This window comes from Podarcis liolepis, assembly GCF_965112155.1.
Source record: "Podarcis liolepis genome assembly, chromosome: 3".
NCBI lineage: Eukaryota > Metazoa > Chordata > Lepidosauria > Squamata > Lacertidae > Podarcis > Podarcis liolepis.
The window spans coordinates 86,494,905-86,513,353 of record NC_139557.1 but is presented as its reverse complement, the minus strand read 5'-3'; the positions used below and the strand labels follow the sequence as shown (position 1 = coordinate 86,513,353).

The following is an 18,449-nucleotide window of genomic DNA, read 5'->3' as shown; positions in this document are numbered from 1 at the left end:
CATTCAGAGTTTATATCGGTATTTATATATTGATAGATACTTCTTTACTCAACACCTCCCAGCTCTTACTTGGTCCACTCCAGTTCTCACTCAGGGCCCAAACAAGCACACATATCACACACACCCGAATCCTGTACCAAAGAGAATTCCTGGAGCCTGCTGATATGCCATCACCCTAGTCTCTAACTCTAGGATTTATGGACAGGCATCAAAGTCTGATGGAGCTTTCTCAGGCTGCCTACAGCTTTGTCTTATCCAGCACTCAAATCAGCTGCACTGTACACACCCAAATTTGATTCAGTGAGTTTCTCATGGGGTCCCACTGGTAGCACGTAGGACCCCATTCAGAGTTGTTTATCTGCCCTCCTCTTCCAGAATCTTTTCTGTCCTATGGCAGGGCTTGCTTTCATTAGCCCTGATCATGACGTTTCAAAACAGATGTGTCTCCAACATTCAAGTGATCCATTTTGCTGTTGTTGCCCCCATAGATGGGGTGACAGAATCCCAATAGACGCCAGCTGTGGTCCTTCTTGGAAATTCATGAGCTTCTCTTAGAAAGGTTAGGCTCTCCCCTCCTCTCCTCTGTGCTTCTCCTTGCTTATCTGAACTTGATAACTCATGCCGGGCACTTTAGTTGAGAACTAAAGTGGGGCTTTATCCTTGTGGGGTTTCCCTTTGCTTCTAGGATGCTGTTTGGATCTAAGCTGATGCAGACTCCTGCTGTTCTTCATGCATCTCTGACCTTTAGAGCTATGGGGTAAATTGGGTGGCCAAGGGCTTTCTGATACTAACATCTACTCCGCAGATGGACTTGGTAATATGCTGCCTCCTTTCTACTACTTTTTCTTTTCCTGCCCTGCAGAAGAGTCTGTATTTTATGAGTGCTTCATAGATGCATGAATGGGAGGACTGGGAAGGTCCCAGTTAATCCTTTACATAGATGACCTTTAACTGCATGTTCAACTGTTTGGCACAATGTCTTTCCCTCCTACCATTAGCGTGTAACTCTTGATTGTAGATTTTCAGCTGTTAGTGGCCAGACGCAAGGCTAACATACGGTGTCTTCTGAACCACATAGTGTAATGTAGCACAAAAGCACAGAGATCCATTTTTATACTGTTGAGCTGGAGAAGGACCCTGCAGATTACCTTGTAGAACATGACCCCACTGCCAGCAAATGAGAATATAAGATGAGTGTGGGATCATACTGAAGACCTGTCTTTTCCAGCATCCTGTTTCCCCCAGTGACCCACCAGATGCCTTTAGCAAACTCACAAGTAGGACATGAGCCTTTACCCACTGTTGTTCCCCAGCAATTGGTATTCAGATTCATGGTGCCCCTGATCCTGGAGATAGACGCTGGGCATCGATTCTGTTTAGCCAGAATTGAGATGACAGTAGTGTGTGTCTCTCACTTTGACATGGCCAAATCTGTCCGTTTCAGTTTCTTTCAGTTTAAGTTTGGTTCTCCACATTTCCACCTCAGTCCATTAATTGTTTTTGCAAGTCCTCCTGAAAGTTCATCAGTATTTTATTGAAATTTTCTCCTAATATAAACATTTTTGGCAAACATATGCTCTATAATCTAATGCATTGTTGCATGTGATTTTCACATGCATTTGTATGCACACTTTAGCCAAGTATATGCATTTTTGTACACGTTGCTTGGCTAGAGAACTGCACTGGAAAATTCAGAGAAGTTCAGGTTTCAAAGGATGTCAGCGTTTCAGTTGTCTGTTGTTTCTGAAAGTACAAATTAGGTCTCAGATGTGAATTGTACCAAATTTCACTCCTGTCCCAACTTGGGACTGAGACCAAATCACTGCTAGCAAAGAAAGACTAAAACACAAGTAGACAACAAGCCACAGATTCCTAAGGTGGCTCCACTGAAGTAATAGCAATGGCACCAGCCGTGAGCATCGTCTTGCTTGTTGACCATCCTTGTTCAGAAGATGGTGCCCTTCCAGAAGAGCCAAAGTTGTTTGTAGACTGAATTCCAAAGCAGCTCTCAGTTTGCAGGAGAGCATTAGGTCATGTGTTGCCATTTCCCCACCCAGATCTGTTTTCAAAGCTTCCCATAAATCCCTGCAGGAGAAAGCCAGGCGGCCTGCTGCTGTGTTTCAATTAATGCCAGCCAGGCAGGTGTGCTGGGGATGTAGGAAACTGCTGTCACTAGCACAAAGTCCCCAGTTATCAGCATTAATCAGGGAAGCTGCTGCTTGGAGCCTTTCCATGTTGGGAGAAAGAAAAAGGGAAGCCAGATGGAAGGAAGGGACATTTAAAAGTTATGTTGGTATTGAAACATCCCACATGGTTGTATCAATTGGCAAGTCACCAACCCGTGAGTTGAATTAATTTGTAACATAGCTTAGATGAAATCTTTATTCTACTAGGTAGGCCATTTTAGTAGGGAGCTGTTGTGAAGTGCCTTGAACTCTCAAAAGCGCTATGTAAACGTTAGTTGTCAGTAATATTTCTTATCTTTGCTAAGATTTGAGCCTTTGGATTATTCTACCTATTGTAGGGAGATGTCGAGGCTTAGCTGGAGTGGAATGGAGTCTTGCAGAGAAGCAAGAAGAGTTTGTGGTGCCAGATTTCAGGGTGCACACAAACTTCCTGGGGCTCCAAGCATCTTCCTACAGACAAGTTGAGGAACAGGAAATTATGGTGGGATTTTCAGTTCTCCTGTCCCCTTAAAAAAAAAAAGCTATAGGAAATCACTCCCCAATTTAATGGAAGATGAAAGGAGCCAAGAAAGTGGGGAATGGTTTTTGGCCCATCTTTAGTATGACCTCATCCTTTTGTGCCCCGCCCACACTGACCCCACCATGCCACTTGCAGCTCAGTTCATGTGGCTGCCAGATTCTCCTGATACCCAAACCCATGTAGCCACCTCCCTCCCTACATTACACTGAAACAGCTCCACTCCCAGAGCTCTTTCATTGCTTGATGCTGGCAAGACCATTGTTGACTCAAGCAAATTGGAATTCTCCTGCCCTTTCAGGGGCATTTTTGTTACAAACCCATCAGTGCACAAGGCAAGATTCCCCCCCCCCAACAAAAAATGTTTGGCCCACCATTACATCATCATAGGGTAATGTTAACTGCTTTATCCAAGGATAGAGCCCACAAAGCCCTCTTAATTTCAAACCAGCCCATTGAATCACAAAGACGTGAATTTGGATAAATGGGAGATTCATGCTCATTTCTTACTTTTATTTTTGACACGATTGAGCCACTACAGCTATACTTTCCTCTGCCACTTTGGCACAGCAAGGTCTTTCCTGAATGCTCCCCAGCATGGCCAGAGATGATAGTTTTCACATCCTGGAGACTGATAGAGAATTCAGATTCTCCAGCAGCGGATAAAGATGAGGACTCGCCACACTACGGAGCATTTGGAAGAAAAACTTGCCTGGCAAAATTGGGAAGGAAAAGTCACCTTGTTATAGCTACTTTATCATGTCAAAAAAATGAATGAGGGAATCAGGCCTGGAGATAATTGAGATTTACATCAGGTGAGTTATACTGTAGCCCAATTTGCGTTATCGTCTCTTGAAGCCCAGTAATGCTATTTCAGCTGTTTCATTGTCGCTGATTCTTATTTTTATATTTTAGCTCGTGGAACAAGGAAGAGGGCAGGCCCCGAAGCCCCATCCGAGTAGGAAATGCAGCGAGGAAGGGAATAGAAAGAGCAAAATGCAGAGGCTGCTCAGGGACAGAAATAGTGATGAGTCCAATGGGAAGCATATTTTCTCACTTGAATGGTGGATATGATCTCAAGGCACGGGGAAAATAAAATAACTGAAAGTTTAGCTACTGCACAAAGGTCTCGTTCTCCCATTAATATAAATGAGAGTCCCTCTGCACATTGTAGGGAATGTGTAGTTCTGAGCCATAACCATTCTGGGGAATTTAATCATCTTTCCAAATGAGTCTGCCGCCTATATCTGGGGTCACAACAGGTTCTCACAAAAAGATTTGTAGAGGGAAGAGGGAGCCTTGGCACTTAGAACGAAAATAGGAGAGCGATATTAAAGGGTTTGGCACAGAATAAGGAATTGGGGCAGTGCGGAGAGTTAGCACACATCGGGCAAATCTCCTAACCAAGTGTTTCAGAAGGGGCTTTAATCTGGCTGTACATCTCTTTGTGTCTCTCCTCTCCTCTCTCTGTCTCTGTTGCCACCCAGCTAACAACTCCGTCCGTGTGTCTGAACTGCAGACCCATATTATCAGGCTAACGAATCTCAGCCTCCATTACAAACACTGTCTCTTCAAAACACGCGCCTCATTAAAATATGCAAATAGGCTGGTCCAAGCAAGTGTCTTGATGGGAAATGTCTGCTTTTAGCAGAAAGTCATCTCTCCCCTTGAAACCAGATTTTCCAGGCTTGTATATATCTAAATCAATTTCTTTGAAACCCAGTAGCGTAAAAGAGCTTGGTGGAAATGGTAGGGGCGGGGGGAAGGAAAAGCAGGCTCTCCTTTAATAGGTTCCGTAGGAACCAAACTCCATTATGCAAGCAATTTTTTTCTAACTAGTTTAATTTTGTAGATCCTTCACTTTAAAACAAAGGGACTGATTTTGGTCCACATCAATGTAAGACTGGGATCCACCAACTGAGTTCAATGGCTATCCCCTTCCCCCATCGGCGTTTCCAACTGTCTGGGAGAAACAGCATATGAAACATGATGACAAGTTTCATTAATCTGATTTAGCCCTGTCTCTCCATATTAGTAGATCATTAAATGGAGCAGTAACATAGATGGATGGTAAGAATGATGGTGTTTGATTCAAGGGCTCCTTGGTTCTCTGCCTGCTTGATCTTGGAGATACCTTGGAAGAAGGAGGCTCATTAAACAAACCAGTGCCTTTAGTGGTATCACATTGTAGAGTTCTTCCTGCATGGTACCATTTCACAGTAAAAGTGGGCAGGGTTGCAATTTTGAATGTTTTCCCCGCAATGATTTCCCCAGAAATCTTATGCATGTAGAAAACTAACACATCAAGGAGAAAGGATCTTGCTCCTAAACTCTTCTCTGATTTTCGGATGTAAGAAGGTTTTTTAAAAAAGAAAGAAAAAAGAAAGAAATTGGGAGGTCATTTAGAAATTTAATTCCCTACCTGCAGTTGAACTACAAGCTACTTAAATTCTGTCAACTGGCACAAGTATAGGTATGGTGCTTAAAATATCAGAACACAGTTAAAAATGTTACATCTGCAGGTTTCTTTTGCCATATGGTTTGTTAACAGTGAGGAAGCATAATGCAAAATTTATTTAAGGGGTTTGTGTGGCATGTCCCACCCCCCCTTCCAGCTTACTGGGGCCAGGTTGTCTTGTATTAATTAATGATCAATCTGCCATGCGCAGGTGGAAAAAAGGAGACAATCTAGAGAACAGAAGGAGGAGCCCTAATCTGAATGGGAGGCACTATCAGAGGAAGGGGGGGGATTAGAGAGGTGCTGGTGGAATGGCAGGAGAGAGAGAAAATGTGAGCAAACCTGGCCACATGGAGCTGCGGGGAGTGGTCTTTGTCCCCTTTAGAGAAGACACTGGACAGGCAGGGATGGGAAGATACAGTTAAGGAAGAAATGAAGCGTTGTTGCCTTAAGTTTATTTTTCCAGGGAAGGCAGGTTAAGCGCAGAAAAATAAAAATGCCATTCATTGCAAAATGTTCTGTGTCTATATATGAATCTTTCAAATCCTAAATTTAAAAATTGGCCCGTAAGTTTAATGAGTGGGGCAAAAAACTATTTAACGGGGAACAAGAAAGAGGAGCAGAAGGCAGGCAATTTGTGTGCTTCCTTATGTTTTGCTTCTCATATTTTACATGATCAATATTGTATCACGTTCCTCTTTTCTGCCTGTAAAATGACTCTCCATCTCAGCAGTTTATTCTTCTCTTTCTCTGTCTCTCCCTCCTTCTTCCCGCCCACTCTTTAAGCTTATCCCATTCCTGAAATCGGCATTTTTAGGTGCTACATAGTTGTAAAGCAGATACCTAAGCCTCCTTAGGGAGGGCGCTAATTTGAGAATCCCAGGTATCCTGTGATGAGGGAGGCTAGTCCATTCTTATCAGGTCACATGTGCTTCTCCTTACCACTGGTAAACTGGATTGTCTCTAGTATTAGGTGGATTGTTATTTATATACCGCTTGGTTGCAATAAAAGCTCTAAGTGGTATTTTTTTTGTATTGTAACCTGCCCTGGGATCTGTTATGATGATGGGAAGCCTTTATATTTGCCACATAAATGGTTAATCTTATTCCTTGTCTGTCCGTCCCCAGTGTAGTAGCATTGAGTGATGAGTCACTGGTGTACCTGCCTTCAGGTACCTATCAGGACAATCTTCTGTAGGAGCACCTGGAAGCCTACCAGCTGTTGTTGTTATTGGAGTGAATTGTGGTGGGGCTCTACAGGCCTTTCCTTTGTCCTGCCCTTCCTTCTTGGAGTTCTGGCTGACCAGCAAACCTTGGTGCATCCTGGCCTAAGCTGCGCTAATAGCTGCTGTGGGCTCCTTCCCTTCCTTGCAGATTTGGACGAGCCCATCCTCACTGTTCACCAGACCATCAGTGACGTACGCGGCAGTTTCTATCAGGAGAAAACAGTCTTCCTTCGCTGCACAGTCAACTCCAACCCACCTGCTCGCTTCATCTGGAGGCGGGGCTCCGAGACCCTTTCCCACAGCCAGGATAACGGAGTGGATATCTATGAGCCGTTATATACACAGGTGAGAGGGATGCTACCTGTTAAAAACAACAACACTTTGTGTTCTTGTTGAGACTTCTGTTTGCTACAGGGAACCAGACAGGGGGCCTTCTCGGTAGTGGCGCCCGCCCTGTGGAACGCCCTCCCATCAGATGTCAAAGAGATAAATAATTACCTGACATTCAGAAGACATCTTAAGGCAGCCCTGTTCAGGGAATTTTTTAATATGTAACGCTGTACTGTTTTTAACACTGATTGGGAGCCGCCCAGAGTGGCTGGAGAAACTCAGCCAGATGGGGGGGTATAAATAAATTATTATTATTATTATTATTATTATTATTATTATTATTATTATTATTATTATTATTATTTGCTTTGGGCTGCCAGCCTAGAGCCTGAGAGGAGGAGAGGTTTTATTATACTCCCAGGCCTCTCTCCCACTTCTAGCTCCTCAGCGGACAACTGTTGACACCACAGAGAGAAAAAGGTCTTGCCATGTTGTTCTCTTCTTTCATCTGAAGGGTGGTGAAAGTGTAGTAGAGACAGGAAAGTGTACCAGAGATAGTGACTATAAATATGAAGACTGGGGGGGGGAGTAGTGTTCCCCTCATCTCCCTCCCCCCCAAGGACTTGTTTACAATTTTTCCAAGAAACTGGAAATTTTGGGGAACACTGAGAGTCAGTCTACAGCATAATAATCCTGGCACATACAATACTCAAATCCTAGATGTGTTTCTGTGCTTAGAAGGTGCTGCCACCTTTCATGAGAGAAACGTGTGGGGCTTCTGTTGCTTGTAAAGTGCTGCTTCCCTTCTTCTGGCGACTTTTGGTCAAGTTTGGAGATACCAGAAGAAAGTATACTGCTTCTGCTGTCCTTTGGGCCTGGCCTCCCACTTGCAGTTGACATCTTCACCTTTTCTCTCAAACAAGAGTGACACAGACATTGTGGTACATCCTGGGGGAAACAGCAGGCTTACTTCCCTGCCCCGCTGGATGATAAGAAGCTCAGAAGGAGATAGAAACCTATCTCTGTGTAAATGATTGTGATGATGATGATGATGATGATGATGATAAGAAGTTCCTATTTCCACCTGGAAAGTTAAGAGCTCCATGAAGAAGGGCAAATCTTGCTGAGGACTGAAAAAGCACTTGGTTTGCAAGTGATCAGACCATGTTATGAGACCTATAGCACCATAAAGCAGCAAGCTTCTTTTTCCTAGGTTGCCTGTGCTTCGTGAATGCACTGCCTCTTTTGTTTTTTAAAATGTTTGTTGTTGCTTGAAAATGCTGAAACATCTGGTGAGGAAGTACAATTTGAGAAGAGTTTGCAGGGTGAATGTGGTGTTTCTTTCGTGCTCAACAAAGAAAGGATCAAAACTCTCGAGATTTCCTGTGTGCGTTCTTTCCTTAAATCATTTATTAGTGGTTCTCTCTTCCTCTGAATTCCTGGATAGTTTTAGGGAGCTGTGGCTGGGCTGCCGAAAGCAGTCTGGGAAATGGTGCCTCCAGCCTTTCCTTTGTATGCACTACTATAGTTAATTTCAGAGCTTCTGCCGGGGAAACGACGTAAGAAGCACAAGGAAAATAACCTAGAAGGGAGAAAGGAAAGGGCAGTTCTTTTGGGAAAGCTTCATCCCACACATCTATCTGCCAACCTCAGGCTGGACTCTTGTGTGGATTCTGGCTGAGTTTGATTTTTCTGGTGTGCCCCAGGCAGCTTCTCAGTTAATATAGCCCAGTACATGGCTTATTAAAACACTCCTTCCTTGCATGCAGAGGAAGCAGGCAGCTAGATGAAAGAGAGACTTGCATGCCTTTGGATGTCAGGAAGAATGGATGCACAATGGATTCATGCCTATGATTTTTTAAAAATATACTTCCAGCACAGTATCCAGACAGGGAAGGCTTACACCAGACCTTGCAGTGAGATATGTGTGCCTCAGATGTGAATCTTAGGGGACACGCACAAGTTCTTTGCAGTTGCTACACAGGAAGCAAGGGAAATAGATGTGCAAAACACACATCCATTCTCACATTTGCCCTATGAAATCTGAAGATACCCTATGCAGACAACTCTGTTGATCTATTCTGGTAGATAAAAAATATGCTGTGGGTGAGTACTGGTGTTCTGAATAAGAGACCATGGCAGTGTTTGGTAAGAAAACAAGTCATTAAAATATAATATCATTTCTTGTGTGTGTGCGTTGAGTGTGGGACCTTCATATCAGGGCTGGTTGTTCTTAAATGTGCTCAGAGACTGACTAGCTCGTCATGTGAAGACCTCCAGGTATAGAGCGGTATATCAATTCAATAAATAATAATAATAAATAATGTGAAGCTCCTCTGTTTGGATCATCAAACTCTTGGCAATGATTCTGTTGTTGGATTAAACAAGAAACAAAAAACTTCTGGGGGAGGTGGGCCATTTTAGTAAAGGAACCACAAACTAGAAGGACAGTGATGTGCCGTTATTCTTTTCGTACACTCATTTCTTGGTGATTCCACTTGCACTGGTCTAAAAAAAGTTTTAAAGGTGTGTTTTTTTAGGTGGCTCTGAGCATGGATTATACTGATGCTCAAAATGGGACACCCGGGAGTTGTTCTCCCCTATGCTATCTTCTGGCTGTTACTTGAAACTTGGCTCACTTGCTTGCTCTGTAAACACTTCCTTGCCCTTCATCTGTTTCTTCGTAAGGCATATTGTGGACTTGGAAGACTTGGTAATATGGCTGCTGGAGAGAGAGAGTGTTTGTTTTTAAATTGCTATTTTCATCCAAATAGACAAAAAAGAAGTATTAGTATGGATATAGATATGCACACATACGTACACAATTCTTTCTTTCTTTCTTTCTTTCTTTCTTTCTTTCTTTCCTTCCTTCTTTCACCCTGAGGTACCTTTAGTCATATCTTTGTAAAAGTGCCATGGATACCAACACAAAATTTTAAAAAGAGCTGACTGTTCTCTGTACTGTCAACAAAAAAGCACTGTGCATACATATATAAAATCCATATTCCCATTCCATGGTGTAGCTTACATAGCCAAATCGAACATAACAGTTATAACTGCATATAAGGGAGCAACTGTAGCCCCCAATCTCTGTTCCTGGAGAGAGTAAGGATTGGATGGAGGTTTCCCTCTGCCAGTGATGGTGTTGGGTCTTCCACTGCTGTGGCCACTGGAAGCTCAGGCAGTTGTGAAGTTACCAGTGGTGGGATTCCTGCCAGCATTAGTCAGCCCAAGCCCCTATAATAGGGTGTTAAAAGGGCAGGGTAGGGGTGGAGCAGGTTTAGCACTGGAACTCCCAGATCCTCAGCCATTCTCAGAAGAGGGCTTTTTGCTGTGCCAGCCTGGAGCTGTTAGAACAAAAAACAACCATCAGGAAAACCACAAACTAAACCAGAGATTAATCCATTTATAACATGAATCAATCAACAGTCTCTCATCAATAATAATAATAATAATAATAATAATAATAATAATACCCCACCCAACTGACTGAGTTGCCCCAGCCACTCTGGGTGGCTTCCAACAAATCAATATAATAGGCTCATAACAACTCATCTCTCTGCTTTATCATATAGCCTCTAACACCTGCTTGCTTATACCATAATAGTTATTTTTTGCACTTCCAATATTGAACAAAACTTATCCCACTGTTCCAGTGACTCATTTTTGCATAATCCATCCTTCCCAAAATATTTTAAAACAGGAACTCTTTAACGTCACTGTTCTATGCCAGGTATTACTTTCACATTCTTTTACAGATGGTAATTATAATTTTTTCCTTCCATATTTTATCCATTAAAATTGATGTTGGCAATATTTTTCTCCTTTAAAACTTCATACCGAAACTTCCAGTTTTGCCAACTGAAGAATCATTGGCTCATAGTTACCTTATACCCACTTATATTCTAAATAGTTATAACTGACCAATTTTTTAATATATTTGCACAACCACCAAATACGTCAAAAGCCTGCAAAGTCTTGACAACCCCATCCTCACCATGCATTTGAACCATTATTCTACCACTTTATAAGTCATGATTCTGCCAAAGAGTTCGGGAAAATGTAGTTCGTTAAGGCTGTTGAGGGTTGTTAGGAGACCCCCATTCCCCTCACAGAGCTACCATTCCCAGAATATTTGAACAGTCAATTCCTTTTTCCTAAGGAACTCTGGGACTTGTAGCTTGGTGAGGGGAATAGGAGTATCCTAAAACTCTCACCACTCTTAAAAACTACATTTTTTTCAGGACTCTTTAGGGGAAATCATGACTGTTAAAGTGGTATAATTGTGATGTAAATGTATGGAGCAGATGTGGCCATCTTGCCCAACATGATACCCAGGGCTTTTGCAGCTGGAACTTGCTGGAACTCATTTCTGGCTCAGTTCTGGTGGGTGCCATTGCCATTATAAGAGAACAAGGAAGGTGTTCATGGTGATTTCTGGCACCTCTTTTTCTAGAAAAAGAGCACTGATGCATTTGATAATGTATTCATTTTGTTTGTAATCTCAAAGGTGCAAAATACAATAAGTACAACAATTTACAGGTATTTTCTCTTGTAGCTACACCCCAAGAATGTATAGGATGATTCCTACAAACCTTTTTGCATATTATTAATTACAGTTATCTTGTTTGGACATATTTCTCTTTACAGCGACTCACAAATGGGCATCTGGATACCGTACACAATTAAATCTGTTGCTTCCACCACCTTTTACAAAAATAAATTCTGCTTAGTCCTTTCTGCTTCCAGAAATTATAGTACACTCTACCTTGCTCAAAACAGTTCATAGAATAGAAGGATGGATTCATTGATCCTATTTGCAACAAGAGGAAGTCCGGATGATCTTCTGGTTAGTTCCTGTCCTAGAAACCTTATTTCACATAACCACTATAAATAACTGTATGATAGGATAGCAACTATCACATTCCATTGACTAGCCAAGTTTGATGACCTATGACAGGAGCATATCTGAACCAGCAGTTTCATAGGATCAGGTAACTAGGAAATACAAACACTGTGTTAAGTTTATACTATTGTATGGCTAAGATGAGACAGAAAAGTTTGTGTGCACAATGTCACACTCATCTGTATGCCTTCTGCCATCTCAGCTTCGTGACTGCAAACGAGTCTTTAAAATGAAGCTTAGACAGTTGGTTACATTAACAAGTGGAGTAAAGTGAATTGTAGACTTAATAGTTTAGGCTTTACAGTCCCTGGTTCTACACATTTACTCAACGTTTACTGATCAATAAATCGGACGCATACGAACCCTGCATAAATCACTTGTTGACAGGCAGGCTGTAAATGCCATTGTTCATGCCGCTTAGCAACCATTCTCCAGGGAGGTGTTTTTCACAGGGGTATTGGTCTCCTAGGTATTTATTTTACTCATCCAGTTCATATATTACACATTCCATTGCATACTGTTATGTGAACATCATGTTCTGAGCTGTATAGTCAGCTCTAGTGAATTTGTAGTAGAATCATAGAACATCTAGTCCAACCTTCTGCAATGCAGGAATCTTTTGCCTAGTGTGGGGCTCAATCCAATGACCCTGAGATCAAGAGTCTCATCCTCTTACCAACTGAGCTATCCAAAGTGGCTTTATATGTGATCGGTCTCATGAAAGACATTCTCTAAAACAGAATTTCTTGAAGCAAAAAGGCAAGTGGACCCTAACACAAGCAGTGCAACGTTGCTGAGAGCTCCCAATTAGTATGCTGCTTGACCAAAATGTTGACATATCCAATGCTGCATTCCTATCTTGGCATGGCAGCCTCAAAAAGTTAGTCTGGAAAGTCCTTTGGAAAGATCTTCTAAATGGAAACAGGAGGTCAAGAGGACTGATAAGTTATGGAAAACCATACATTGCAGGAGGAAAGAAAGAAAGAAAGAATCATCATAAACTAGTGGGGCATTTTTTTAATGATCCAAAAATCAAAATGGAAACTTTGGCAAGATAGCACTAAGTGCAGATTATTAAGAAGGACTCTATTGGTGGTGCAGAAGAGTAAGTGCAAGAAATAAGGAACTCATTTTGTAGACTAATGAAATTCATTTCATATGATATAGGTGGACCTTAGCAATATAGTTTATTGTCCCTCAGCTGTCAAGTGACATGAAGAAAAAGATAGCCTTGTTCAGTTTTCTGCTTAAAGCAAAAGGGAAAGTCTGTTCCCCCCCAGCCCTGTCAAAGGCCCTATTTAAAGCTGTTATGTCCTAAATGAATCATCCTAGAATTCTGTATCCGCTTTTCTAGGAATAAGTTCCATTGCACTCAGTTAGACTTACTTCGGAGCACACATATATAGGATTCCAATTTTGTTCTGGGCTTCACCTGTGGACCCACCTCAAACTGCTGGTTTGTGGGGGGGGGGGGTTTACCCACCAGATCAGAATAGTTTCCTGGTAAAGACTGGTGGGGGGGAATGTTATCCCTCCCCAGCAAGGATCCTGTTTCCCAAAGGGTCATTGATAGGGAGTTGGCTTTTGCCACACACACACACCGGGGATTTTGAGGGACACAACCTATTCTCTCTGGAAGAGAATTGCTTCAACTGACTGCCTAGGGGAAGACACAGATCTACATAAAAAACCGTTTGTAATATTCACCTCAACATTCTTCCAAATCACTGTGATTGGAGAGAACTCAAGGTGTTTCCCTAGTCAGCTTGGTTTCACTTTAAAAAAAAATGCAATAGTTGCTTTGATCAGGGGAGAAAAATAGGATTGTTTTTAAATGCAGCATTTTTGGTGCCCCTGAATCCACAGAATGATTCGGAGCATTAAGGGAATCCCTGATACAATGTGAAGACCTCAGGAGAATAACTCCTGTTCACCTAGTAATTTGTGAAGTACGCTGAGCTAATGCACACTCCTACTATTTGCATATTCAAGGTTTGTTGAAGTAATGGATTATCAAATATGTGAATGAAACATTTTGGAAACCTTTTAGAGTGTAAGTTCAAAAGGCAGAATATGCTGGCCATTTCCAAATATTCAAAGGCATTCCAGGAAAATGAGAGGAACAGCTGTTTGCCCTAGCTGGTGAATAAAGGACAAGAAGCACTGATATTTAAACTACAGGGCAGCTGAGCATTCGGAACAAGCTGCCTGGAGAGTGAAATCTCCTTCCCTGGAAGACTGGACACACATCTGTCAATGATATTCTGCATATAAGATCAATTGTTTTGGGAAAGAGAGTTGCAGGAGATGTATTGATTCATAATATTGCCATCCCATCTTCCTTTTGTGGCACTCAATGTAGTGTACGTAGGATTCCCATGTGATTTCCCTCTTGGCCATGCCCTGACCAGAATCAAAGTTGCATAAGTTGCAGCGATGTTATGGCATCACACATCTACAAACTGTGCCCTGTACTTTGTAGGTTTATGGCCCAGCAGTTACGGTGTGTGGGGGGGAAGGGTTTGGGGGATTTCCATTGGTGAAATTGGGAGGTTTGTTTTTAGAACTGAAGAAGGAAGGAAGGGTTAAATGTTGCCACTCTGTGTGTTGTAATTCTCCCCTCAGCCTCAAAAATAATCTTCTCCTGTGTTGCGCTTAGGCATAGAGGAAATTGGACAGGACTGTTTGCATGTACAAACCAATCCTAACATTCTTTGATGGAAACAGTCTGGGTCATATTAAAGTCTGACAATCTTCCCTCCCTCTCTCCCTCCCTCTTCCCCTCCCTCTTCCTGTTTCCCTCCAAATCCAGGGAGAAACCAAAGTCCTGAAGCTGAAAAATCTGCGACCCCAAGACTATGCCAGTTACACATGTCAGGTGTCTGTTAGAAATGTTTGTGGCATTCCTGACAAGTCAATCACCTTTGAACTTACGAACACAACAGGTAAGTGAGAGACCTCCAATGGGTAATGTCAGTAGGAAATGTGTCAGCATATGAGTCCCACCCATTAAGATCAGCAGCAGAGGCTTTGCTGGCAGGAGGGAAGGAGGGATATTTGAGCAGGAACTTACTTTTTTACTGTGAATTGGGGGAATCTTCCTACAACTGATTATTGGGAATCTTCCTACAACTGATTCTAAGTTCACATTTCCACATGTTTGCCCTTATAAGACTTCTTTAAAGTGTGTTTATGAGACAAAATGTTACACCAGAAGGGGCTGTGGGACAGATCAAATCATACACGATATTGCTTTTCCTTCAGCTCTACTCCAATATGGGAAATGAGTCTGTTTGGGAGGAAAGTGCTGGGGGATTGCAGGGAAATAAGCTTTGCAGGGAGATAATACTTTGGGCCAACTTCTCCTTCCCACTTGTCCAACACTTTTGCTTTTAAAGCCCAACCATCCTGCTGCTGCTCTATATATGTTTGGTGTATGACTAAAGGTTCTGTCGCTGTCATTGAGGTCTTTCTTAATGTTAGAGCCTTCAGTCCCTTTTGCAAGGATGTCTGACTGGAGAATGGAGAATAGGCAGTGCAACTCCAAAGGCACACATGCCTTTGATTTGAAACAGAGAGAATCCTGTTTGACTTGAACATTGCTATTATTCTTAAGAAGTAAATGTAAAAACACCACAAAAAATTGTCTTTAAATATCTACTTCCCCCACTTCTACCACCACTGCAATTTCACATGACTGCATTCAGGAAAGGTCCTTTTGTCCTCACGGAATCTTTCCCCTCATGAATTTTGTAATGGTGCCTATGACCTGTGAGTAGGGGCCAGGGAGAAAAAATAAATTCAGTTCACATTGAAAGGCAAACGTACCTACCAGTAATTTGTGCTTTCCGAAACAATACACAAACCAAAACATGGTCATCTTTTGAAATTCCCACTTCTCCGAATTTTGCAATGTCTACTTCTCCAGTGAAGTTATGTGTAAAAATATATATATGCATCTACTGGGATTAAGGGTGCTTCTAAATTCACATAATAGTGAAAATAACATACAAAAGCGCATTATATTACAGGAAATTGCCTTAGAAAAAAACTTTTTATTGGGAAAATCACATGCAAACATGTACATTAAGAAAAATTCGCACAAAAAAGCTGGTGACTTTTTATGAGGACTTTTTCAAAAACAATTTGCAAAGTGGTGTGGAGTACTGACTTTGAGTGTCATGGTTGTCACTCAGACCATGATGACAGATGTTCTTACTTGATATTAAGGAAGAGAACTTTACTGAGGCTGATTTAACAGGCAAAGAGTCACAGCAGCCTCAAAACTTGGACTAGGAAATGGGAACAGCATGACTAGCTGGGCTAGAAGAAGAAGCACATTTTGAAGGAGTCCAAAATCAGGGCAAGGAGTTAAGAACTGCATAGAAGCAACCAAGTTGTTTAAATAGATTGACACACTCACCTGCCAAGTTTCAAAGGTGAGGTAAGCTTCCTTGGGATACTCCTGTGTCTTGAGGAAATGTCAAGTGTGCACATGTGCACTGCATCAAGGATGATGGGTCTATTACTAGTAGTGGTTCTGGATGACCAGGCTGTGCCCGTCCGATGCCCTGGACCCCATTGATGCTGTCCCTTCCCCAGGAGGGAAGAAGAGGGAAGGCAAGATTCCCACCTCTCCATCCAGAGCTGCAGATTCTGGGAGAAGGGAGTACTTGCCTTCTGCAGCCTCTGTTCTCTGGTCTCAGCCCCCCCCCCCAATTTCATCCTCTTCTTTGTCCCCCCCCCCTTGTTTGTCACAGCCTGCCAATCCAAGCCTGAGCCCAATAATACCTTGGGTCTCTTTACATTAAGAAGAGAAATATAAGAAACCAAAATGGACATATTTGGCCATCCCTATCTGTGGGATGATCTTATGTATACAAAACATGTGTTCTACCAGTGAACTGTGACCCTTGAGGAATAAATTAATAGCATAAGGCTTTAGGACAGCTAGCAAGATTTTAGGAGCAATACTAGATAACAAATTGTGCATGACTTAACGAGACAATGATTTAGCCAAAGAGTTGAAAAGCCTAATTCCAGCATGTATATATTTTTAAGGCATCCTATTTAAGACATAGATGGTAGTCACGATACTACTCTGCCCAGTAACGGTTAGACACCCCCCGCCAATGCATCATGTTCCCTCCCAAGTCTTTTTGTCCAGAAGAGTGTTAACAGAAAGTAAAGGATTCATAGATGGGGAGTGGAAAAGCAGGAGAGATACTTAGAAAGCAAGCCAGGAAAGCTAGTGCAGAGTAATGGCTAAGAGATTGAACTGTGAACCTGGCACTTCCTAGGCAACTCTAATAGCTGAACATTAGAAAGATCTTCCTAGCTGTAAGAGTACTTCGCTGGGGAATGAGCCGCCTGGGAAGTTTCTTCCTCAAAGGGGTCAAGCTAAGCTTGGCCAGACGTTGTAACTTCAAGGCTACAGGACTCCTTTTCATAGCATACATTTATCTAGAGAAACCACCACCTTTTTGTTCTGTACTTTCACTCACTAAACCATTAGAATCAGTGTTGCCTCCATAACCTGGGGTGGGGGGTGGGGGAGAGAGACGTGGAAATCACCTGTTATTGCCCTGCTTGGGAATACGAAAGAGAGTCTTAAGGGTTGACTGAGCTCTAAAAGAAGTTTGCCCCTTCATCCTTCCCCCTTGTATTCTTTTATTAATGGCTTTACAATTATGAGGCATCAAGGGCCAGCTACAGGACTGTTGTCAGCCCAGAACCCTGCATTTTAGGTACCATTGCTGCGGGTGGAGGAAATTAAGGGTGCTGTGTGTGTCTCCCCCCCCCCTTGATTTCAGATAGGATAAGCAGCACAGCTAGTGAATTCTCCCGCAGTTAGACTGCAGCAAATTGGACTTCAAAGGGAATTGAAAGTGACTCTTGCTTGTGTTGCCCCCCTCCCTTTCCACGACAGACTTCGCCAGCAAGTTTTCTGAGCCGAGAACAAAAGGAATCGCCACAGGTTACAAATAAATGAGATTCATCTGCTGCATAACAATGACTGCATATTGTTAGCCTCCATCCGCTAGCAAGGGAAGGATGTGAATGGAGGTGGGCCCCAAAGCTGGTTTTGGATTTTGCGCTGTCTAGCCAGAGCTCTTTTGCCTGAAGAGGTGCTGCTGGCACTTTTACAAGGTGCAGGTGGCAGTTTTACAGGCACTTTCCCTCCCAGTCATACATATAAACAAGCTGCCCCAAGGCACCGCCGGTACCATCAGGTCACATTTTCTGACATTACCGAGAAAGATAAAATAAAATGTTGTTGCTCAGCAGGATTTTAGCTATTAAGGCTGAGAAACCGACATAAAATAAAAAGTATAATTTTGAATTGTTGTCTAAACCAGAGCTTCAGAGACCCCCCCCCCACTCCATTGCAGGGCACGTTATGTTGAGAAAAATGCTACTTGGAGCCTCTTCAAGGGCAACAACTTACATCTTTTCCTATAGGATGAACTGCATCCTGATTGATCCATGTTGGTTTTCAGAAATGAAGACTATCTGTAGCCCATAGGTGTGAAAGAATTATTTTATTTGCAGTGAGGAAAATAAGAGAACTATAAATTCAGCGAAAAGCAGGAGAAATCCCACACTTGTGATTATTACAGGTTATTTATTATTTAATTATTTGTTCAATTTGTATCCCAACCTTCATCCAAAGATCGCAAGGAAACTCACAACATAAAAATACAAAATGAAAAGATGCTGAGGGCCAACGAGAAGAGAAAATCCTCGGTTTAAGATGCCATCATTTGGTCATGAATTTGGGTAGATATTCTCCCTATACTTTATGAAGGCTTTTAGAAAATATTAG

General features: G+C 42.3%; 1 protein-coding gene across 5 annotated transcripts in view; it reads left to right on the top strand.

Annotated features, from left to right (window-relative positions):
• MDGA1 (MAM domain containing glycosylphosphatidylinositol anchor 1) overlaps positions 1-18,449 on the top strand; it is a 239,175-nt gene that overhangs the window by 85,690 nt on the left and 135,036 nt on the right. For all 5 annotated transcript variants that reach the window (XR_014524576.1, XR_014524577.1, XM_083497182.1 and 2 more), the window contains exons 4-5: positions 6,536-6,732; positions 14,436-14,568. Coding sequence is in view for 3 of the 5 variants with exons in the window: in XM_083497182.1 (XP_083353308.1) it covers positions 6,536-6,732; positions 14,436-14,568 (330 nt within the window). In the remaining 2 variants the exon portion in view is untranslated. The remainder of the gene's footprint in view (positions 1-6,535; positions 6,733-14,435; positions 14,569-18,449) is intronic.